The sequence below is a fragment of the Ciconia boyciana genome, chromosome 10, assembly GCF_034638445.1.
Source record: "Ciconia boyciana chromosome 10, ASM3463844v1, whole genome shotgun sequence".
Lineage (NCBI taxonomy): Eukaryota > Metazoa > Chordata > Aves > Ciconiiformes > Ciconiidae > Ciconia > Ciconia boyciana.
In genome coordinates this window covers 40272878-40296828 of record NC_132943.1, presented here as the reverse complement: position 1 = coordinate 40296828, position 23951 = coordinate 40272878, and the positions used below count along the sequence as shown (strand labels likewise).

Here is a 23951-nt window from a genome sequence, read left to right as displayed (position 1 = left end):
GGTATGGGAAGTCAGAAGGGCTCTTAGCCCTTGACTTTTTTCAGGGTTTCAGTGTCTTGAAGTTCTTCTCATTTTATACCGAACCCTCAGCCAACAAGTAAGCGTATATAAACATATGGTAACATGTGGGGTATGTGATTAGTCTTTACCCAGCAGCACAAACTTGCTGGGTACCGTCTCCATCCGTGTATGATCCCAGTGAAATATATTGATAGATGACTTTGAAGGGTCTCCACGTTGTCTCTCTCTGAGGGATTTCTCAGCATCCAAACCTTCAAATGTGTCTGTGTCAGTCTGCAAAGGGCTCCGGCCTGCGTTTCGGAAGTGTCCTCGAATCATTTGTCGGTATGTAGGAAACACTACCGTTTCCGTTGCTGCAGGTATATGGCTCAGTATTAATACGAGAAGACAGAAACAGGCGTAGTTAAGATACTAACCTCACAGTTTATGGCACAGTGAAGAGGTCTCACTAGGATGCAGTAGAGTGGATGTGAAGTCTAGTTTTAAAGAGTCAAACATTAATAAGATCAGGGTTGTACATCAACACCATACATTTAATATGGACTTCAGGACTGGGCTTTCAGAACGATGACCTGATAGCATGGGAGAGCGCAGGGACTCGGTGTTCAAACGTGTCCGCAAAATTGCACGACCAAAATGGGTCCTGTGCCTCTGCAAACATGCAGCCTCTTCTTGTGCCCCCACAATGAGAGCTGGAGCAAATTATCTGGCTTTGCAGACCTTGAATAAGCAAATACTCAGGAGGGTGATGGGGTGGGTCCTTTTTCAGAAATTGCTTTGAAAAATGAAATTTGAAAGCTAAACAACACGATGTTTGTCTATATAAACAATTCTCTCCCCCAGGAATCTCACTATATAGAGACAAATCTAGTCTGAATAAGGAAAAGAATATTCAAATGGAAGCCAGCAGAGAAAGCATATCATTTGTGTGGGCATGAATCGAGGTGGGGACTTACCCGTATTCTCACAACCCCATGATTACCTAAGGCATAGCCTGAAAATCCCAGGACTCTTTAGTGAATATCTTTTTTTTCCCCTCCCTTTTTACCATAAGAAGCAATTTACTGACAAATCATTCTGATGTAATGGATTTTTGCATGCCTGAAATCATGGCTAAGCTTTAAGCAAGGAAAATCAATATATGATCTGTAGCTGTCAGCCATGTATACGGCAGCTTAGTATTATTTTAATAGTGTTATCACCGCGGAAGGAAAGCAGGCGAGACGTATCTGCTGCTTCGGTTCAGTGTTGAGCGTGACCCCCTCTCTGTGGAGGGAGCTCAGGGAGCCCAGTCCCCCCCAGTAAGGCCACAAGGCATCCTACCAGTGGCCACCACCTCTGGGAAATGGTGACATCTGGGGATGAACAGGCTCCATATTCTCCAAGTAACCACCTCATCCTCTGGCCATGAGGCTACACATTATGGTTTGGGAGAACCTGTAATTCGGGCAAGACTAGAAACCAAAGTGAGATGCAATAAAGAATATTTGTACTGCGAGGGACAAGTTCTTGGTTGGCGCTTTCTGTAATAGCTCTGCTGAAGCCGGCGACCCTTCCCGGTACGTCTGTGCTTGGATGGGACTTTCCCTCCAGCTCCTTCCCCACTGTTCCCAAATGCTTGGGCAGATAGGGCATCTCTGCATGCTCACAAATTACAGCGTACAGCCGTGGGCCAAGTAGTTTTGTCTTGTTAACCCAGACCCACAACTTGTCCCTCAGGGACCCCTGTGAAAGGGTAACGCTTCAGAGCTGGGCTGGACTAACCACCGGGCTAAGTCAAAGCAGTTGGACCCTGGACTTGGGAAGTCAAGGCGGGATCTTCCTCCCTTGTAATATTGACGCTGGTTATGTGGCAATGAGTGGCCCCAAAATCTTCGGCCGGTTCCCCCTGACAGCACTGTCAGAGGTATTTGTGCTTGTGTCCCCTAAGGACCCGCCAGCCTCCATGCAGCCTGCCCTGAAGTCAGGCTGCGGGCGAGAGGCATTTGTTGAGGCTGAAGTGGATGTATATATAGTATCAGGGAAATACAGAGCAACACTGTGGCCTCTATGCCCCTTAGAGAGGCTGCTCTCACATGTCGCCTTCAACTTATTAATTAACCAGCTATTAAACATCATCAGATAATCTTGTAACTTCATCAAGTTCCTCTCCAGCAATCCATGGTGATGTTTTGCTCACCTGGAGAAGTTAAAAGGAGAACTGTAAAATGAAGTCAGAGCATTCATTTCTGCGAGGGGTCTCCAAAAAACAATTATTTAAAATATTAGAGTAGCTTGCCTTTTCTCAAAAAGCCTCGTGAGACGATCTGAATGTAGGAGTGTTCAGAAAGGGAGAGCATGGTTTACCCCGCTTTCCTTTTTCCCTTGAGGCTGAGCCAGCTCCGGCAGTGGCACAGGCAGGGAGCGTGGCATGGATGAAGCTGCTCAGTGTTAAAAAACATTCTTCCCCGTTTAACGACGTAAGTTACTCTACACAGCCTGGAAACTGTGATAAGACACAGGACAGCGCTTTAGAGATACCGTGCTTTAAATTTTGAATAATGTACTACCGGGATGTTTAAAATAGCTAAAGTGCAAACTGATCACGCAGGCATAAAAGGGCACGCTGGTTACATAAAATATAATAATGTACCCTTCAGCAAAGTGACATGTTCCGTGTAGCAGATAATGTACTATATGAACTCACTAACATATAAGAGAGGGGAGAAGAGTTTCAAAGAGAGACGGGAGCAAGGAATAATACCAGAGAGTAGCACATGATGATATATGACATGTGGAGGAAATAAGAGAATTAGATTGAATCTCAGGGAAGATTGAAGTTCTCCATGAGGAGATAAATATAATCTAAACCAAAGATATTTGGTAGGAAGGAGCTACTTACAAGGCAATCATGTTGGAAGTGCCTAAGTGGATAGCAAATCAGATATGAGCATGCAATGCGATTGAAAAATAAATGTATAAATGCCAACGTAATTCTGGCCTGTGCTGTGACAGGGAGGCAGAAAGGGCCACTTCACACAACACACAGGCGACAGTACTTGGCAGGACACAATAGCTTTGGGAGCCTTGAAAATAAAGCTCCAGCAATCAGAGGTGACAGTGTGACGAGGAACGAGGATACCGCAGAGAAATCTGGGACGCAGAAGAGACGGACCTCCGCCGGAGCAGAATTGAGTAAGTCTGGCTGAGTGGCAGCCAGCATATGGATGGGTGCTTGCAAATAGCTGATGCAGGGAAGTGTGGTGGACTGTGGGCACAGCAAGCCCGAGACCGATCGAATGAAAAGTCATCCTGCATTCCAGGGGAAAAATGGTCAGTAAAGCTGGTCCATCTTCCTACAGAAAGGGACAGGACCCTGTCATTTGTCGTGTAAAAGGAGTTTATACGACTGACTCGCTAAGGAGAGAAAGGGAGCCGGAGCGTTCCGTCATGCGTCCTCCCACTTCGTGGCAGTGGGGTTTTGGGGCTGCCACGGCTGAGGCCGTGCGCCGTGAGGAAGAAGGGCTGAGATGAGCTAGAAGGTTGTTCCACCTCTCGCTTCTCCTGCTCTGCCCTGGAGCAAGGATTGCTCGATAGCTCAAAATGTTTCCAGTACTGGGGGTGGCCAGTGGGTGTCAGTTTTGCTCTATGAAGCAGCTGATGGAGCTTCCCTTATCTAAAGTAAGAAACTACCTCTTAAAGGAGGCAGTGGAAAAAAAACATTCCCATGGAGACATGTGAGGTCAGCCCCCCAGTTTGGCATTTTGGTTTTTTCATAGCTCTGTCTACTTTAAGAGCAGCCAGAGATCATAATTCTTAGAGAAGTCGTCGTCTCAGTTTTTCCCCTTTCAGTATCTCTGCTTTTAGGGCGATGACAACTAAGCGAGGGTTTTCAACAGAGCTCTTTTGTCTTACAAAAGAAGAAGGCACCATCTACAGCCACACAAACACTTTATTTCAAAGGGTCGTATGTGCAAATGTCTTGCATGAGCCATCTAGGATAACCTCGCTGGAGGGTCATGATTTTGTTGTCAGCCAACTAAGGCAACTCAATATAGTGTAGAAATCACTTAAAGATCAAGTCAATGCTAAAGACCTATAGCTTCATTGGAGACAATTTCCATGGAAAACATCTTCAGATTTTTAAGGATCGTTTTCAATAGCTATTTTTAACCAAACTTCAGAGCCGAATGTAAAATTATACCCTTGTTGAATTAAAAACCATCCCAACAAAGCCAAACCAGCAGCAAGCCCGTACAAAAAGCATTTGCCTTTCTAATGCAATGAGTAAACTGAGATCTGGTCCTTCTGTAGGGCTTCATAATAAACTCTGTGAGTGTTTTGCACGAGGAAAGTTTTCTTATGAGAGGAACACTCTTTAGCAGTGTACGGACGCAGTAAAGTGGCAAAAGCAATTCAGAGAAGAATTTTAAAGACAAAGATGATGATAAGATCTGCAAAGGTTTTTCTGTTTATGTCCTCATTCATAGTGCTGTAAAATTTGGATTTTTTTTTTTTTACTTTTGTAGATTTTAGACAGGGTCTTTTCAGCTGAAGTCAGTAGGAGAATTTCTGTTAATATCAAGTGGTATAAGCTCAGGCCTGTGCAGTGAAGAAAAGATACCTGATAAAATGACATCTTCTTTAGCCATCATTCTATCACCCAAAATCTTAATTAGAAGAATCCCTCATGTTGCTAATAAACAGAAAGTAACATTTGTTCTCCCAGATTTCAGAAAAAAATGACAGTGTATTGACAGTAGCTGGGAGTAAAAGATTGTCTTTTTAATATAGAGACGGAATGACGTCGTCATTGATTTAAATTCCCAAAGGAGAACTAAAAAATGGAAACGCCTCCCTCTTAAAAACAAACAAATAAACAGGAAAGGAGGCGTTTTCAAACCACAAGAATGAAGTTATGCTTTCTTTGCTTGCACAGTTATGTGTGGGTAATGTCTGGATGCAGAGAAATGTTATTCCTTTCCTGGAGTAAAATAAAACTTAGTAGAATAATAAATAAAACTTTGAAAAATTAAGAAATCCTCTACCACTAAACGAATCAGTCTCCTAAAAAAGGCTGTGGAGCACTCCATCAGCTCTGCTGCTGGAGTGAGGCAGAGGAATGCTTCGCAATAAAAATTAACACGCAGCTTTAAAAGGCTGTGGTCAAACGTTGTTTCGGGTAACACTGAGAGGAACGTAAAAAGATGCTAATGTTTTATTTTTATGATCTAAATTGTTGCTTGTGGTTAATCAAAGTTAACCTGGCTCCACTTTAAAACTGCTTATGTGGCCACTTAATTTAAGGTGACTGTATTTGCACAACCGAACCCCAGGACACTTCTGTGATGACACTTTGCTTACGGGCACGAGAGAGGCATACAGCCCCCCTATTTTTTAAGTGGCTCTCTTGCACACTCGCACGGCCTCTATCACAGCTGTATCCAAGTCCCTGCCCCTCTCACTGGGGTGTTCCTGTTCCTCAACACAGTTGACAGAGGAGAAGAAATACTATCAGCTTTATTTTCTAGGTGAAGAATGGAAGTATGAACAGGGATACTCACCCACTGTAAGTAACTAATTTAGCCAGCTGCTATCTCCAGCCCCCCTGTATAGTCACTGGAGAAAGAAATGCTCCTCTGGAGAGTGCCTACAAGCAGGAATCTAATTTTGGTGCTTGGAGTTGCAATCTGGACCCACCACTCCTTTCCATAGACTCCAGGAGCAGCCGAGGAATAGGAGGCTAAACAAGGTGCCTATAGCAGAATACCCCTTGTAAATGGATGGGGAAATGAATATCCTCCTCCAAAGCAAGGCACTGAAAGCGAGTCATCCACAATCCAGACTTAGGCTTAGTCCCCAGGCTGTCCTTAACCTCTGAGGTGACAGAGTGTCAGCCTTTGGCTCAGCTGTGCCACTTCTGGGGGTGGAGGGCTGGGTGTTTTTGTTTTCTCAGACAATTTTACGTTCTGGCTTCATTACTCACGAGTCTCTGACGACATACCATTTCTGCAATGATCAAACGACTGGTTTGGATGGCAGTTTTTCACCCCCAGCGCCCACTGTAGAGGTGGTACTTCACACTGAACCGCGCACTTTGAGTCCATGCGTTGCGCGGAGCAGCACCAAGGGGACTAATCCCTGCCCTGCTCCCCTGGCCTGGGACAGCCGTGCCTGTCCCCTGGTTCAGGTCATGTTACAGAGCCCCACACCTGCAGGAGCTGCTGTCAGCCTGAAAGATGCTTCAGCTGTTTAGTCCCTGACCACCACAGCAACTAGCTTTTGACCCAGCACCACTGTCTCTCCCCGGCTCCCTCCAAGCACCAGCATGATGCTGGAAAAGCAGTGAACGAATAGGGACAAGGACTAAGAAGGGTAAAGTACATGCCAGTAAATCTGTGCTGACTTTTTTGTAGCTGTGCACGCTGAACAGGAGCGGTGTCGTTTTTAGAAATGTGGCGAATGAGGAGTGAAGTGAATAAACAGGACATCCGTCACGAGTGTTGAATAAAGGCCCTGGGACCCTGAGGGAAATCATGCAACCACCCAGGTAGAGTCAGGGAAAACAGCCTGTTTAACTTCCAGGGAGATCCACAAGCTCCTGCAAGGTAAGGTGAGACGTGAGCTTAAAACATGCCTGTGACTTCCCTCCTGCACAGCATCGCTCTTCAGCAACGGAGGAGCAGGATGCCTAACAGCTCCTGCTGAGCAAGAGCGTGCAGTGTCAATTAGACTCTCTAACTTTATGATAAGGTCAGCTCTTTCTTTCCTTGTTTGAAAACGCCTCTCCATAGTAGTTCCGAGCTGAAGCTGGGTTGGCAGTGGGAGGACCCTGCAGGCACTAACAGACCCTAATAGCCCTGATCAGCCTCGGCTGGGCCCTCCACCCACACTCCCACCATTGGGCCAGGAGCCCATTTAAGCTCAGCTCTATGCTTTGCTCTTTCTTTGGGCTATATTGGAGGAGTGCTGGTCTCCTGCTTGGCCATAGTTGTGCCCCTGCCTAGCCACGGACCTTGCTGATCCTGACCTGCAGAGTGACTTCTTGGCTTGACCTCAGACCTGCCTCATCACTGCAGGCTTGCCTGAAGATCAGGGCTCTTGGTTAGACCTGGCCATCATCTCTGGCCCACCCTACTCCCTTGCTGGGAGCTGTGGGATGGACCCTGGCTGATGAGGTTCCTGCCATGCTGCCCTGGGGCATCGCTGCGGCTCCTGACCCCCAGGGAGCCGCTGGCCCACGCTGCGCACTGACAGGTAGGTTGGATTCAAAGAGAAAATGTCCTTACAGCTCAATTCTTTGCCAAGCTTTAAAGAGCTGTAGTGGAAACTCTTCACGTTCAGAAATGTATGCATAGGGTGGCATTATCTATTCTGTTTTTCACCCAAGATGAGAACCAGGAATATAGCTGCAGTATGTCAGGTTGAACCCAGAAGTTAAGTGTCAGAAGCCTTACGTGACCTGCTCCCATGATGTTTGCAGCTTAATTTGGTAGCCTCAGGACAGTTGCTTATGCAAGTCTTCTGTATTGTAGAATCCCCTTCAAACCCAACTGGAAACTTTTGACCTTTTGAGATTCAACCTTTATGTTAATCCTGTCATAGAGAAATGGAAGAAGAACTCTATTCCTGCCAAATTTTCAGATGTTGCAAAGCCATGAGTCTGCTCATTTGTCACTGAACGTTCCCAGGTACTTTGCAATACTCAACAGAACTGACACCTATAATTTTTCCACATTTCAGCTCAGGTAACAACTGTCTATCTGCCTAAATGCCCCCACCAACTCCAGTAATTTAAATAAATCCAGCACACTTTTGTATCGGCTGCTTCATGAACTTCATAATTCTGTGTTGTTCACTGTTCAGTACTGGATGTATGTAATTCTGTTGGTACTGTGATTTCTAGCCATAAGCAAAGCAAGAGTTAATTCTTATTTTTGTTGAAGTACTAAGTGGGAAGCTAGGTCATGCATAAATCCTCATTGTGCTAGGTGCTGTACAAGCAAAGAATAAAAATGATCCCAGGCTCAAGGCTTCTCTGTTAGCAGCTCTTGTCATAATTAAATTTTGTTAGGACACTTTAGAATTGCCCTTCCTCCTAAGTGATATATCCATATACATTTATATCTCCATAGTAAAAGAGAAAACCTGTACACTTTTATTATTGATAATAAAACAGAAAATATAATACTATTTTCCAAGTAACTGGGATATAGCAATTGGAATACATGGGGGTGAGGGAAGGGATCTTTGCTTCTTGTATACTTTGGGGTTACATACACCTAAAGTTGCCCACTTTATAAAAGAAGAACTATTTGTTGTGAAAATTGTCTTATACAGAGCACACAATTCAGGTGGAGAGTACAGAGGAGGAGCTGGTGCCCTTTTAAGAATAAAATATTGTGTCTTGATGAATAAAGCTCTAACAGTAAAGATAAGAGAAGAAAATACAGCAACCATGTGATATATTAGCAGAATGTTTTACAAAGTCCCCCACAAAGCATCCGCTGCTCTTGAAAAGCCTAACCAGCCCAAGTGAGAAACTATTCACAAATTTAGTATTCAGATTACATACTCTGCCTTTTCAACTGCTCTCTGTACAATGAATGCCTGTACAACTACAGTAACAGACACAGATCTACAGTTTCTGTGGCCTTTGAGCTATTATGAGTATTGTGCCTCTCCATAAATTACATCTGCATGTCCTGAAAATACCAACTGTTTTAATAGGAATTAATCTATAGGCTTTTATCTTGGTGAAATACAAGGGGTACAGTATGTTGTGTCCCTTTTAAAATTAATAGGGTATGCTCTGAAGATATTCAAGGATGTTCATTATTTTCTTTATAGGTCTCTCTATTGATGCATATAAGCATAAAACAGTGCTTTATTGTAGTAAAGAGGAGGAGATGGAATAATGAATAGATTAGTGCTTATATGGTTTTTAGCTTGCCCAACGCACAGCCAAGTAAAGAAAGGTCTACGTTTGTCCTCTTCAAAGTATATTGGGATTTGATCCAGTTTGTCTTCAAAGTGCCCCTTCTGGGGGTAGAGAGGAGAGGCTTCAGCCTAATGGCAAGAAAGCTGATGCAGGGGTCTGCCGCTCTGCGGTGTTCATAGCTGTCCAAGGCAAGAGCGTTAGAGATGTCTTTTTTAATTTGCTGAGTATAAATAAATCTGGAGCTTTTGCTGCGATTAACTATTACTTATGTGAATACCTGATACAAGCTTTTTGGGAGTGAACTCCTAGAATACCTTGACCTTATACAGGCATATAAAAAAGGAGAACTAGACAATTTAAACCAGAATTTACATAAAAAGCATTACGGTTGTTTCGGATAATAATTCTCACACACATGCTTGTGCACATGCACACATATATAGGGCTTAGATGTTTAAAATATTTTGCTGAAAACAGGCTGAGCCCATCGCTGGCCTATCAAAGCACATTACTGACAAGCGACGAGCAATTAAATTCTCCTCCCAGGGTCCCTGTGAGATGGGGAGCTCTATTTTCTCCAGCACACAGGAGGAGAACTGAGGCCCGTGGAGACCGAGCGAATGCCTGGAGGGACAGCGCAGATCTCAAGAGTAGGTGGCTGCTGGCACAGCCTGTGATCCCCGGGGCAGCTGGGCTCGTGTGTCAGGACACTGTCCCGGGGCAGGCAGCAAGGAAGGCTGTGTGTGTGTGAAGGCTGCTTAGGTCTTGTCAATGGAAGTAGAAGGGAAAGGGGCTGCCCACCAAGCTCACAGGAGCTCCGGAAATGGCTCTTTCAGAGGTGTGCCGAAGTGACCTCTATAATGTGGCAGAAGTCCACAGCAAAGCTGAGAATGGCTCTTGGGGCGTTGCTCGGCAGAAGAAAAACTCTCATTGCGTTGTTCACCGTGTTTTAGAAATGGAGAACCGAAACGCAGAGAAATTACGACTTGGCTGAAATTACGTGGAGGACCTCTGACCGTGGTTGGATGTGAACCCTGGTCTCCTGATCCCCAAACCATCACTTGGTCCTCAAGATGATGGCAGCTGCTCTGCTGAGCAGCATTTGGGGGCAGGTGTGTGCTTGATGTTAACCACCGTGGAGCTCTTGCGGCAGCCCCCGAGCTGAGTTTTGCATTGAAACCAGTGATTCACCCCCGTGTTGCTGTAGTGAAGACGCGCTCATCTCTGCAGTCCTTGGAGTTAACAAGACTATTTTTAAAGGCAAACCCTTTCACTTCATTCCCTGCCCCTTACTTTTCCTTTGGTCACTCCTCCATGTTTTCACAGCTTCATTTGGCTTTGAAAGCTTATGGAGCAGCGGGATTAAAAAATCAGAAATAATTACTGTAGAGGATGGGTCTGGCTTTTCCCATCAGCTTCCATGGCTCAAGCAGGTTCCAGCAGCTTTGGGAGAAAAGCTGTTAGCTATTAAATTATTACCTGTGAGGAGAGCCAGCTGGAAGCTTTCAGTTTTCAACATTTTGATGAAAAGCACCATAAAAATCTTGACAACAAGAGTTGTAGCATTTCAATGACATGCTTTGCATTTGTCCCTGCTTTTCAATGGTCTGTAAAAGTGATCAAAGACTTCAAAATGCTGCCGAGATCTGCATCTCAGGAATTTTGACCCCCCAAAATGAAGAGGGGGGGAAAAGAAAAAGGCAAAACCCAAAGTGCGTGCTGTTGAGGGGATTCATTCGGACAGCTTTTGGGAAGTCACTTTCCATCGGGAGGAGAATGTCCGCAAGGAGAGTTATTCCGGCATAAACTGTTATGGTATAATTACACAGCTATAGCTATGCCAGTCTATTTTCTGATGTAGGCAAGCCAAGTCTAGTTGTTGAAACGTAGGCGTGGGAAACAAGAAGTCTGCTTTCGAGGCTCAGCTCTGAGTGCTCTTTGTGGCCTTGGGCCAGTCCCCTAACCTTTCTGCCTCCTTCCTATGCAAAATAAGAAGAGTTAAATTAACCCACTTCACAGATGTGTGATAGTAATGACTAATTGGCTAAAATCTGTAACACTGGGGAGCGAGAGCTGTCTGTTAACTTCAGTGTCTTTGGCTGGCTGAATAATTGAATGTATTGTTAGAAGTGGAGTTTGTCTCCCTCTCTCAGGATACGGTGGCTCTGCCACCACAAAGCAGAATGTCACTTGATGTGAAGTGGCCGAGCTACTAAAACCTGGGCTTTACTTTGCTGCCTCTAACAACAGTATTGTGCTCGCATGTAGCTGGAGCAAGAGTTAAGGCCGTAGTTAAGATTTTGCTTGAAAGCAAAACTTACAGGTACCTAGAGCATTTGCAGGCTCTTGATACATGGAGAACGTGGGTATGTAGCGATGAAGGTACTCCCATCAGTGCATGTCTGAAACTCACTGGCAAAATGTGTGTGTTATTCCCCTTCGGTACCAGTGGAAATAAAGGATAACTCCTGGTTATTCCTGTCGGCTGCTCTGTTGGGTGAAAAGGGTCAAGGATGTATGGGCAGCTTGAATTCCGATGCTTCCTCGTGTCTGTGTGCTTAAGTTGGCAAATTTAAATGTAATGATATCTGCGTATACGATGTGTGACATACGCAACCACAGATTCTTAATGGACCGTTAACTCTGGTGCCTAATAATGGCATTACCACAGTCACCAGCACCCAGCAGTTCGGCTTTGACAAAGAGATGCTGGAATTAAAAAGGCGGATGCTGTTGCACCTGATCTAAGACCTGTCGAAGGCAGGGAAAGCTCCTGTGAGAAAGCACATCAAGGGTTCACCACCGGCCCCGAAGAGCCTGGGTGCTGCCTTGGTGTGGAGGTGCCAACCGGCTGCGGTGGGCTTGGGGCAGGGCCCCGAGCTGGGACTGGGGCAGCTGGAGGTGTCGCTTCAGCCTCGGCTGCGAGTCGGGGCAAGGGTTTTCCTCAGGAGAATAATTCCCCACCACACCGACTTCTCAAGAGAAGGGAAAAACAGCGTGGAAAGGCTTTTATTTTAACCGGGCTTTCTCTCTAAGCGTAACACTTACAAAAAGAGAAAGAAATTACCTCATATGTACTTTGAATGCTCAATGAGATAACAAGCACGGCAGCTCTGAACCCTTCTCCTCCGGCCGCCCCCTCGGCCTCCCACCGCGGCGGTCATTCGAGCAACGCCAATGCAGGCGGGAGAGCGGCGGGACCGGCCGCGGCGAGGGTTATTAAAAATAGAAGTGCTGAATCATGACTCCGCCGGCGACTTCACCCTCCCGGCGGCAGCGGCCCAGCGGCTGCCGCTCCGGAGGGGAGGAGGAGGCGGGGGGGGGGGGACGACGACGACGCGGGGCAGCGGTGCCCGGGGAGGGGAGAAGGGGACGGGGACGCACAGACACCCACAGACCCGCACACCCGGCCGGGGACGCGGCGGTGCCCTGAGGGGGCGGCGCGCGCGCGTGTGTCCGCCCGCGTGAGGCGCGGAGCGCAGCCGGCGGTGGCGGCGGCACTTGTCCGCTAATCGATTGCCGAGCGTGCTGAGCGGCCCTGCCGGCGCGGGCACCCGCCCCCCGCGCCCCCCTCCCTCCCCGCCCGTCCTCCCCCGCCGCGCGCTTGCCGCGCCGGCCCTTGGGTGAGGCGCCGCGGGGCGGCTGGGGCGGCGCGCGCCCGCGGCGGTGCGCGCGCGCGCGCGCGCGTGGGCGCCGGCGGCCGCGCGTGTGGCGGTGCGAGCGCGCGTGTACGTGCGAGCGTGTGTGTGTGTGTGTGTGTGTGTGTGTGCGTGCGTGTGTGCGTGTGAGAGTGAGTGAGTGAGTGCGGGCGTGCGGCTGCCGCCGCCGCCGGATCGGTTTCTCGGGGTTTGACCAGCTGTCCCAGGCTAACCCTGCTCTCTGAAGATGGAGGAAGTAAAAACAGGATTACCCTTAGCTACAGCTCCACTGCCTTAGTTTCCATAGCCAACTGCCGTGCACAAACACACCTCCACTAGGCAGAGAGAGCCGACACTAATAAAAACACAAACAAAAGGGTGATGGAAGTGATTCACTGCCTGCGCGGCTGAGGTAAATCTGCGCCTGGCTTCTTTTTATTTCTTTCTTTTTCTTTTTTTTTTTTCCCCTTCCCTCCCCCCCCCCCCCTCTTTCTTTCCCGGGTGGGGAGGACAGCTCCGTCCGGTGTGCGAGGCGGCTGCGGGGACGGCGGGGCTCCGTGTGTGTGTGTGTGTGTGCGGAGGGGTCCCCGACTAAAGTGCGGTTGTGCAGCATCTCCCGCACGGCGGTGGGCTCCAATGACTTGTTGCTGTTAGCCCAGGAAAAAAAAAAAAAAAAAAAAAGCCCCCCAAATCCATCCCAAGCGGGCGGAGAGCGGCGGCGGGGGTGGGCGTGCGTGTGCCGGGGGGCGGCGGGGCTCGCCCGGTCCGTTAGTCAGCGCCGGCCCCAACTGCCATTTCCCTCAGCGCCCGCCGCCACCTGCGGGCCCCCGGGGGGCTGCGGCCTGGCGCGGCGGCGAGGGGGGAGAGACGACCGGGGGGGGGGGGGTGTGTGCGTGTGTGGAAGGGAAAGGGATAAAATAAAATAAAATGAAAAATGAGGCAGGACTTCCATGACTTTGACAGGTTGTGGTATGGGCGGGGAGAGGCAGGGATGAGGCGCGGAGCCCGGCGTCGCCCAGGGCCGGAGCAGCACTCCGGGGAAGTTGGCCTAGGTTTCCTGCGCGGGGTGTGAGTGCGCCTGCCGGCCCCCCCTCACCCCATCCCTCCCCACATCCCCTCGCCCCATCCCTCCCCACATCCCCTCCTCTCCCCCCGTTTTCGTGCCGATTCGTAACGAACCGGTGGATCAAGTTTTTCTCTCCCCTCTCTCTCTCTCTCTCTCTCCCCGCTGGTTAATCGCATTGCTGTAGCACCGGCTGACCTCCCTCCCTCCCTCTCCCTCTCTTTTTTTTTGTTCTTCATCTTCCTTAAAAGTGTGTGCCATTCCTGAGCGAGTTTCCCCGCCGGCTCATCCCCGGGGCTGCCCGGCTCCCCGGCTCCGCATGCCCCACCTGTAAGTGCCGGGGGCGGGTTTCTCTCCCTCTCCCTCTCCCCCCCACTTCTCTCTCTCCCCCCCCTCCTTTTCCTTTAAAAATTATTTTTTTTAAACTTTCCCCATCTTGCTGTGTCTTCAGCCCGAGCAAAACTCTCTCCATTCGTTGTGGAGAGGGAGGCTTAGCAGCTGGGATTTGCCATCACCAGCCTAAAAATGGTGACCAAACTTTTTTCTTGCCCCCTCCTCTTCCTCCTCCTCCCCCCCCCCTTGAAGAAATAAAAAATAAAAATCAAACCGTGTTTTAATTTCGGTTATGGATGTTTCTGTGTTTCTTTTTGTCTTTCTTTCTCTTCCTCCTCCCTTCCTCCCCTTTCTTTCCTTCCACTTCATTGGCTGGGATGATCTTTCCCTGTTGCTTCTGATGTTTCTTTCTTTTTCTCAGTGTGTGCCTGCCTACCTGGACTAGGGGGAAGATAAGGTAATTTTGAAGGGCTTGAGGAAGCGGCTTACCTGTTTTGGAAACTTTTTTTTTTTTTGAGATTTCTTTTTAAGAGTCATGTGAAAATCAGTAATTGAAGAGAGTTTGGTAGCAGCTGGGCAGGTTGAAATTTAAGTGTTATGTGCTGAATGCCTTGGGAATTTGATCTGCTTTATACCAAAGAAGAACACAGAGAAAAGTATTTATTTATTGGGGGAAAGGCGGGGTGGGGGGGGAAGGAAAGCGGGTTAAGGGAGGGGGAGGGAAGTGGTTTTGGAGACAAGAAGTGAAGCTGCCTGTTTTCCAGTAAGTAATGGAGAAATTCCAGGAGCCAGGGCTAAATATACTTGGCGATCAATACAGAAATGGCTCATTGTGAATAATTTAGCTGCCTGGTGCAGTGAGAGTTTTGAAACTAAAGGCAAAAAAGAGGCCGTGGAGGGAGAGAGGAAATAAAATTCTCCTCTGGTCATGTCAGATTCTTAACTTTTCCACTTAAAAGAACATAGTTATGATTATTGATCTCTCTCTCTCTTTCTCTTTTTTTCCCCCCTCAATATATATCAAATGATAGCTAGGGGGTGTCATTCTATACAGTTACTTGGGTTTCTGGAAAGTAATAGCTTGTTCTGTGTCAGCAAAGTGCTTCCAGAAACTTTAAGATTGCTTCACGCCACAAAATGCATGATCTGGGAGTATTAAGTGTGACGTTCGGCCCCATGCTGTGGCAGATAAATAGGGTTAGAGTGAACAGGTGTGTGTACAGGTGTGTGTGCACATACGGTGGTATGAGAGACAGAGTTGTAATGACTCTCTCGAAGGGGAACGGCGACTGGAGGGCTTTATTTTGTTTAGATCAGGATGGAGTCTCTTGGAGTGTGTGTGAAAAGAGCAATTGTTAATCGTATCCATCTCCTCAAAGTCTGTTCTGGCTGCGAGAGCTGATAATTGATAAAGCGTTACCATCCCAGCTTGAACAAAACAAGTGGAAAGGCGGGGGAAAAAACTCTCAGATCAGGTAAAAATGGGAGTGGGGGACAGAGGGAGAGGTATGGTCAGACCAAGATGATCCCAGTGCCTCCTGCCCAGGAGGCAGCTGAATTTCTCTACTCAGATAATTTGCAGGAAGAGTTCAGTGATTTGCGAATGAGCACATGCAGCACACTTGTGTGTTTCTCTAGGCAATGGTTGCAGCAGCAGTAAAATGGGCAACTACTTAGGGCTTTAAGTAAGTTTAATCATTTAATGGTTGGTACTGACAGGCATCTTTGAGGGTGTACTTTTCTGCCTTGCAGCACTGCACTTTGACTATGGAAGCAGAGGCTGCTGATGGATATATAACATGTAAGTAGTCATTTCATTTGATTATTCTGAACTATTTTGCTTTTCCCACTATCCTTCCTGTAATGCAGACACCTGAAACTTTAGCTTCCTTGTGTATGGTCTTTGCATTGAGATGACACTGAATTAATAGGATTTAAACAAAAATGTTTAAACATTAAATTTAAACATAAATTTCGGTCATTTGTGTATGACTGAAAAATGCATGGGGAGGGGTGCATGGGTGAGTAGCTCTAGGTTTAAATGAACTTTGCAAATGAGATGAATGAACTTTGCAAATGAGAGAGAGTTTATCCTCAGAAATTCAAATTGCAACCAAAAACTTGTTATGACTTTCACTAGGCATTTCTCCCGTTTTCTGTGTCAGGGCGAAATGTCTTAGTTTAAGTGCTTTGTTTAACTGTCAGTTAACTGTGGGATCTTTGGAAGGGAAGGTCTATATGTTAAAGTGCTACTTCAGTCTTCCCCTGCCCAGCCCCAATTCTCGGTGTCTGCAAATGGAAAAGTAATCCTAACTTCTCTTGAGACAAAGCAGCTGGGGCAAGGTTTGTCACAGGTGTGTGCACAGAAGGCTGGTGACAGTAGGTTTGGGGGGGCTTTTCAGTTCGGTCAGTCAGATGTTTACTTGTGGCCGCTGAGAGTCCAGCGTTTACAGGCTGTGGAAGACCCCGCCGGTAAAGGAGGGAAGGGCGAAGGGAGCGGGCGAGTCGTACTTTTTAATCCTTGTGTTGCTCTGCCGGAGAAGGGGATGGAAACTGACGGAGGACTTGTTTTGTGAAAGCAGGTGACAATGAGCTTTCGCCCGAAAGGGAGCACTCCGGGATGGCCATTGACCTCACCTCCAGCACACCCAATGGGCAGCATACCTCCCCCAGTCACATGGCAAGCAGTAAGTCTCTTCTTAAACCTGTTTCTCTCTAGCAGTGGGTTTGGGTTAGTCTGGTCCTCCGGGTCCTCGGCTTGCTTAGCGGGTCTTAACCACTGCTGTGGGCGTTGCTAATAAAAGAAGAGAAGGACAGGGTAGATTTTTTTTTTTTCCCCCCTGTTCTTTCTTGTTCATGCTGGTGTCTCATCTAAACATGAACGGGATTACTAGTCTGAACTATTCCAAGCTGGCATTTGAGAGCTGGTCCTTACCTGTTCCAGGTAGGAAAACACTAGGCTTGACATGTGCTGGTTTTGTTTCGTCAGGTTTTGAAATCCAAATGGAAATAGTTGTTATTATTACTTACTGTGCTTCCCAAAACAGCTTGAAGTAGCTTTATTTGAAAACAAACACATTTTATTTACAAAAAGGCTTTACTCTGGCAAAAGTATAAAGTTAAAATATCTGGGTTTGATGACAGGTTGTATTTTACTATTCCATATAGAAACTTCAGCGTCCTATTCATTACCTCAGCTTTGTCTTGGCAAGTCCAAAAGTGTCTGGGATAACTGGAAGTTTATGGCACTCGGTAGTCGACTCTCTAACAAACTGAAAGGATTTTGTTTTAGAGTGTCAGGGGAGAAATTGAGAAAATGCAGAGATTTGGGAGTCCACTGAGAGTGTCAGGTGCTGATGATATTTTTATAATTATTTTCATGCTATATTTCGGAGGTGGATAAATGTAGTTTACATGCATTTCATATGACCAACATCCTTTCTTTCGTGCGGGTGTATGTGTGTGAGTGCCATAGCTTGTTTTACTGTTGGTTACAATGTTACTTCAAGATATTTACCTTAAAGTACCTCTGTACTTGTATTCAAAAATAACGTGAGGTGCTTTGCTTCCAGTATACTTTCAGAGGGTTCCTCTCTGTGATACTAATTTTCTTTCTCGTGTGTGTACTGTAGATACGTATTTATCTTTTTAAACTGTTTGTGTAATACTCCACCGAAAACTGTGAAAGAAAAAGAGAGCTTTTAGGGTTGCTTGCTTTAAAATACAGAGTGTATTGCCTTCAAAGTCTTTCTTACTGAGAAAAAGATGTTACTTTCCTTTAAGAATTCTTCTTTCCTCCTGCAAATTACGAGTAAAACGCAGTTTTTATGAGCCTTTAAAACTGAGGGTTATTATGAAGATCTCCCAATTATATACATGTTGCGAGAGAATATGATTGCTAATACTCTGGACTGAACTTTATATGACAACCGATCATAATTCAGCATCTTTAGACAATTCCAATCCTGCTGCACTGGGATTCTGATATATTTTATTATGTTGTAAAAGTTTTACTGCTCACTTTCTTCATTTTCTTTGTTTCCTTTTTATTAATGGGGAGCCTTCATTGGAAGGGGAAAAAAGCTCCCTGTTTTAAATCTTCTTTATAATCTAGACTAAAAACCAGAGTCAAATTAGGGAATAAAAAGATCTAGGATGAAGTCATGCAAAAATACTTTAACACATTCAATATTTTCGTGCTCATTGTGTTAACATTTTCAATGATTTTTAAGCTTCGTTAGTTCTTGCAACACACATGTATCTGCAGCCTTGGTGAAGATCTTATTTTTTTTCAATGTGTTTTGTGGTATCTCACAGGTATCTCAACTGCTTTTATCACTGCTGCTCTGTTTAGCATGTGCTGCTGTTGAAAAATTAGGGGCTCTGCCTGGGATTCTTAAGCCAAGCAAAACTTGAGCTTCTTAAATTTGTTGTAGTTTATTTACTCTTTGCAGACATAAGAATGTTTTGCAGAGAGGCGGTTTGTTCTGTCTTAAACATGGAAGGTATTGATTAGAGGTTGTCGGCTTTTGTGGCAGCTGTTACGTTGGTTCACTTAAGGTTTTTGGCCAAATCTTGAATCCAGCATGTGTAGACTAAATCACCAGGCTGTGCTTTAGAGCTTTTCGCTTGTTTTGCGGGGTACAGGAAATCCTTTTAAAGGTTCAGTAACCCAGGGGCCTGTGACCTCTGGGGAGGGGGGGGTGGGTTTTTTTGTTTTTGTTTGTAAGGAGAGGTGGAGGTGGGAAAGCAAGAAGGAATAGCTGTTTGAAGTATTTTGTATGAATTTGGTAGCTCCTGTTGGATCGATCCATCACCCTTCGTTGTAAGTGGAGGAAGTGGCTGTGTTGTATTTCAGTATGGTTTAATTTCTAGTGGAGTCACTGGAGACTGATCTACTGTTGGCCTGCTGCTATAGCGAAGCCCAAGGCACATCATTCTGGCTGGGCAGGCTTTGCTAATGGAGGAGGTGGTACGTAAAGTGGTACGTGGGATCAGACCCCAGATGTTTCGCTCCCGATTTTGTCGCCGGTCATCCCCAGAAGGTGGATGGCCCTGTTTAGCTGTGTGCTCAGGATGCGCACCTGCAGGGCAGAGATCTAAGTTTTGACCTTTGTTCTTGCGTTCCATTGAATTGTTTTGAACCACAGCTCTTAATTTAGCCTTAATTTGTGTCTGGCTCAAACAGAGACAAAACCATAAGAAGCAAATTTCTTGGATGTGTACCGAAACAACTGAGCAGTGCTCTCCCAGCAACAGTAAAATTATGTGCTAGGTAAAGAGTTTTCTATGTTCATTAGCCCCCGGCAATCCGTGTTAGTAGGAGTTCTGGCTGGGCTACTGATGTTTTCAGGTCCTATTCCAAGAGGTTTCAGGTTAAATATTTTGGCTCGTGTTGGAGAGTTGTCTACTGCATCCTTCAGCCTATTACCATTTTCAAGTATCTAGACGGTATGTATAGGTTATGGATGGGGCTGACACTCAATTTTCCTTGTGAATGAGATGATCCTGAAAGATAAATCACAGTAAATCGCCTGTCATAGCTAACTAATGATCTTACATACACCTTACGGTATATATCTGCCTTTAGCAGAATACTGTATGTATGTTGGCAGATGCTCTGTTCTAAAATACTTTATTGTAGTTTTATGTAAGCAAAGATTTAAAATACGTGTAAATAGTCGAACTGAATAGGTTGATAGATAATCTCACTTTCCTCTACAGCAAAAGACAAATTAGTGCTATACCTGCTGAGTACAGATGATACGTTTACATAGCCCCAAATCTGGAAGTCCAGATTTTCTTCTGATCTTCCGCAGGAAAACTCTTCCAAGGGCTGACACGCAGAGCTGGGCGTCAAAGGCCTGCTCAATTAACTTTGTGTTGGTACTGGAGAGTTCCCTGCAAGGCCCTAAGCCATCCTCTAGACCCCACCGAGTTCAAGGGAGCCTGTCTCGTTGCCTTCGGGGGATGTTGAACTGGGCTGTAAGTGACCAGGAACCTCAGAATAGGAACTGGCATGCTAATTGAAGGCTGATGGGGAATCCTTATAAAAGAGGCTTTAAAAATAAATAATTCCCAGTCACCTCCTCATAATACCATGGTGAGTTCTTACTATAGTTATTTGAGAGATATATTACTACTTTTTCCCTGTAGGTTAAAATGGACTTAGAAGAACGCCCCCTTTAGAAACTGCAGTTGTTCGGTTAGCTGACTCGATGACCACTTTGTATAGGATGAAGGGTACTTCTCTAAGACCACTTGCCCGGTATCATATGGAAAATAGTAACAGCAGCTATTAGCATCCAACAGTCAGTGACGGAGGAAATTTCCTCTTAAATTAGAGACTTTACAGTGGGTGTCCTAGGTAACTTTCTTATCTTTGCTTTCATAGACAAAAGGAGCCATTAAACAAAACAGAGTCAGAACAATCGTAAATATCAAACCCAACATCTGATGTTTGAAACTGATTAAAATTGTGGTATGCTTTCCAGATGCGTTGATAGTAGCTTAAAGTGTTACTAAATTATGAGAAATAATTTATTAAGAAAATAAGCATTGTCAGCTGATTCTGTTGCTGAAAATAATGAGGTGATTGCATTTTCTCGATGGTGGGGAATGATCGCGCTGTCTGACAAGATAGCTATTAGGACAACAGTATTCGGTGTGAGTGATTTCAGCAGCAGTAGTTAAATACAACTCGGGCAGGGTCTTATTATAATGTAGTCAATACTGTATTCCCAGTGATTGGGGTAGACTGGGGTGGACTATCAGTTGCGCTCTTTTTTTGTAACTTCAAAGCCCCAAATCTTTCTTGATTGCTTTCGTTTTTCAGCTCTAATTGTGATACAAGCCCTGTTTTGTCACAGTCGTGTTGCCCCGGGCAGAAAGTTTCACGTACCACAGCTGTATCAGCGCCACATCTGTATGGGTAAAGAAATGTAACCGTGGAGTCTGCCTTTTGGAATGAAAATGCTTAAAATTAGAGGATGCTTCATGCCTCAACTACGCGGCAAACAAGCCTTGCCATCGCCAGGGTCTACAGCCCAGGCACGTGAGGCTGGACCTTGCACTGGGATTCTTTTTGGCTCAGTATGTGTCTTTTCAGTAGGATGAGGTGACGGAGGCTGAGCCTCTGTGGGAGGCTTTTCTTTAGGGAGGGTGGTTGGAGCTGTCTGGGCTGGGCTGCAGGGGGGAACTGAATTAGTGCTTTGAGGCAGTCACTCCCCTGACATGTGCGCTGGGGCATGAAGAATTCTGGCAGCCAAACTGCTGTGCTCTGAAGTGGGGATTCAGGTCTCCAGTTCTTCCAAATATCTTGGGAAGTGTGAAACACTGCATATGGTGCTAAAAACTTGGACTGGATAACCTGGAGATGCTGAGGAATCTCTTTCCTCAGTGGCCTTTAAGGAGTAGCATAGGCAATGTCTATTGGTCTGGGTATCTTTGATCCTGCCTCAGTGCAGGGCGGTGGACTTTCGACAGTCACTTGAGATGTCCTTCAGTCCTTTGTGTCTGACTTTCCAACCTTGACAGTCTGATGTTTAGAGAGCTCAGCTGTGGAATTTCACGATGATGCCCGATACAGACGTACCTGTGGTTTTACAGGTTGAAGGGTGGTGAAGATGCAGTATGCCAAGATGAGCTTAAACATAAGGGATGAGCTCAATAAAGTGTGGCAGGGAACTGGGAGAAGTGAGCTACTTCGACACTACGGAAGCAATGACTTTGCTTCAGTCTTTTAACCTCAGACTCCCTGAGAATTGCCAGGGGAATAATAGTCATGAAAGTTTTAGCCAGTGGGTTTAGCTTTCTTGAATTTTAAGGAGGAAAAATAAAACAAGAAAAAAAAGAGGTGACGATCAGGCTTTAACAGAAATCTAAGATTTTGTCCACAGGTATGAAACCGAAGCTCTGCAGAGTAGTGTTACACCGCGTGTTTCTTTCTTTTCTTCAAAAAAAAAAAAAAAAAGTTACCTGGAAATGAAATACCTGCTGGGATGCACCTTGGATTGTTGTACCTTCATACACGTCAGCTTAGATTTTTCACACTGGTATGGTTAAAATCATGAAATAGTTCCTCTGATACAAACTCTGTGCGTAGATGAAAACTGAGTAGCCACTGAAACTATCAGGTGTTTAAGTAACTACTGTCTGTAGTTCACACTCCAATGGCGGAGGGTTCCCCTGTGTGTTTTTCCTATCTTCTGTCACGGTCTCTCTGGCATTCCCTATGGAATCAGATACCGGATGCAAAAACATTCCTCTTTCTCAGTGAGTGTTATAACGAGGGTGGAGCGAAATGATCAGTTAATCTCATTAAATAGGTTTTTATTCATTCTGATGGAAGTCTCTTGGGAGGTCATCTGCCAGGGCTTTGTTGCAGCCCACACCTTTCTTGGGGAGCTTCTGTTATTCTCTTGGACTGTCAGGTTCTGTTAACTTTTGTTGGTACACACCCTGTTACAGCACTCGGTGCTCTCAGTAGCTTCGTAGTCAGCAAGTTTTCAATGTTTGCTTCTGGAATTTCAGTTCCTTTTCAGACATGCCAATGAAAAGAGCAATCCTCGTCTTCCTTGAAATGTGGCACTTTGACAGCAGCTGGACAATGAGGTACCTGTTAGAAAGCACTCTGTCTTTCCCGTCCCTGAATCTGGGGGAAGGTGCCACTCCTGTTGAAATCGATGAGTATTTTCTCCTGGTGATGTAAGGGCCGTGTGGGATAACACTAGGAAATTGGATCAAGGGGTTTGTTTCCCATTCCTGTGGGCCACTGGCTCTGTCTAGTCCTCCGGCTAAATGGCAGTTTGCAGGACTAGGTTTTACAGGTGAAAATGCAGCTACCTGTGTCATCTGTGTGCATTACTGAGGGTGAGCGATGCTCCTTCTCCTTCCAGTGCCACGAGGGCACTTTGGAGGAGCGATGCTATTCTAGCCAGGAGGAAAAAGGCATAGCCCTCTTCTGCTTTTTCCTCAGTAATCCCAGTGAATGAAACTCCTTGGGGGATCCACCTTGAAGCAGCTCTGTAGAAAACTTAAGAGAAGGCTGTGCCGCTGCTCTCTGTAGTAACAAGACCTGTTGCCAGCCCGGGCGTGGAGCCTGTGCCACGGCGTGTTGTCCCTTGCCTAGAGCGGTGAACGCTTGTTTGGAGTCCGGGCGGCTGACTGCTGCATCCCAATGGAAGGAAGCAGAGCTGCAATTGTCGCCGAGAAGCAATGAGGTCTGACAGGTATGGCTCTGGGCTAGGTGACCAGAGGCCCGGTCTTTCTCCTGACTCGTGTCATCGGAGGGGAGCCCCTTCATGTTTCTGTGCCGCTTTTTTCCCCTCCTGCCTTTTTTCTGAATCACAGAGGCCGTAGATCATTCGAGATGGAGGTTTAGATGGCACACGTTAGGCCTTGTCAAAAGTAGGAATTTTATTGTGATAGCTGCTTTGCTTAAGGGTTGTTTTGCATTTAATTTTTGCAGCCCCGTAATGAGACGTGTTCAGAAGTACCTTAATACCGGCGTAGCTTATTTCCTGTCCCGCGCAGGAATAATTGCAGTAGTCCTAAAGCACCCTGTTCTGGTGTGATTACTTTAGAGCAACCACAGCATTTTAACTCTTCCCATACAGCTAAGCATTACCAGGTCTGTGCGTGGACAAACCCCAAACTGCCCAGCAAAACGTGCCCTTGATCCGGAGCCAGGTCTACATTACCGGCTTCTGCTGGCACCGTCGTGTCAGCCTGTGGCTTTGAAGAGCTGTAATCCCTCACAGGAGGAGTGATGCTGGCAGAAGCTCCTGCTGCGAGCATAGCCCTGGCTGGCAGGGTCACCCGCAAGTGGCGTTACAGGTGGTACATTGGGGTGTACCATAAAACAGCAGGCACTGTTCCTGGAAAAGCATGGGGTTGATTCATCCCCCTTGTTTCTGTGCTCATAGGTCATTTAAACTTCTGTGAATTACAACCTCCTATTTGCTTGGGGTTTTTT

At 46.2% G+C, this 23951-nt stretch overlaps 1 protein-coding gene across 8 annotated transcripts in view; it reads left to right on the top strand.

Annotated features, from left to right (window-relative positions):
* The first annotated feature begins 12741 nt into the window (after positions 1–12741).
* The window catches only part of IKZF2 (IKAROS family zinc finger 2), a 119066-nt gene continuing 107856 nt past the window's right edge, over positions 12742–23951 (top strand). For 2 of the 8 annotated variants that reach the window (XM_072874565.1, XM_072874561.1), the window contains exons 1-3: positions 12742–12991; positions 15728–15776; positions 16558–16662. In XM_072874565.1, coding sequence (XP_072730666.1) covers positions 15743–15776; positions 16558–16662 — 139 coding nt within the window. In that variant the 5' untranslated portion in view covers positions 12742–12991; positions 15728–15742. Of the gene's footprint in view, positions 12992–13542; positions 13648–13893; positions 13973–14396; positions 14433–15727; positions 15777–16554; positions 16663–23951 lie in introns of those variants that run through there. The other 6 variants (XM_072874564.1, XM_072874558.1, XM_072874562.1 and 3 more) reach the window with 5 other exon arrangements.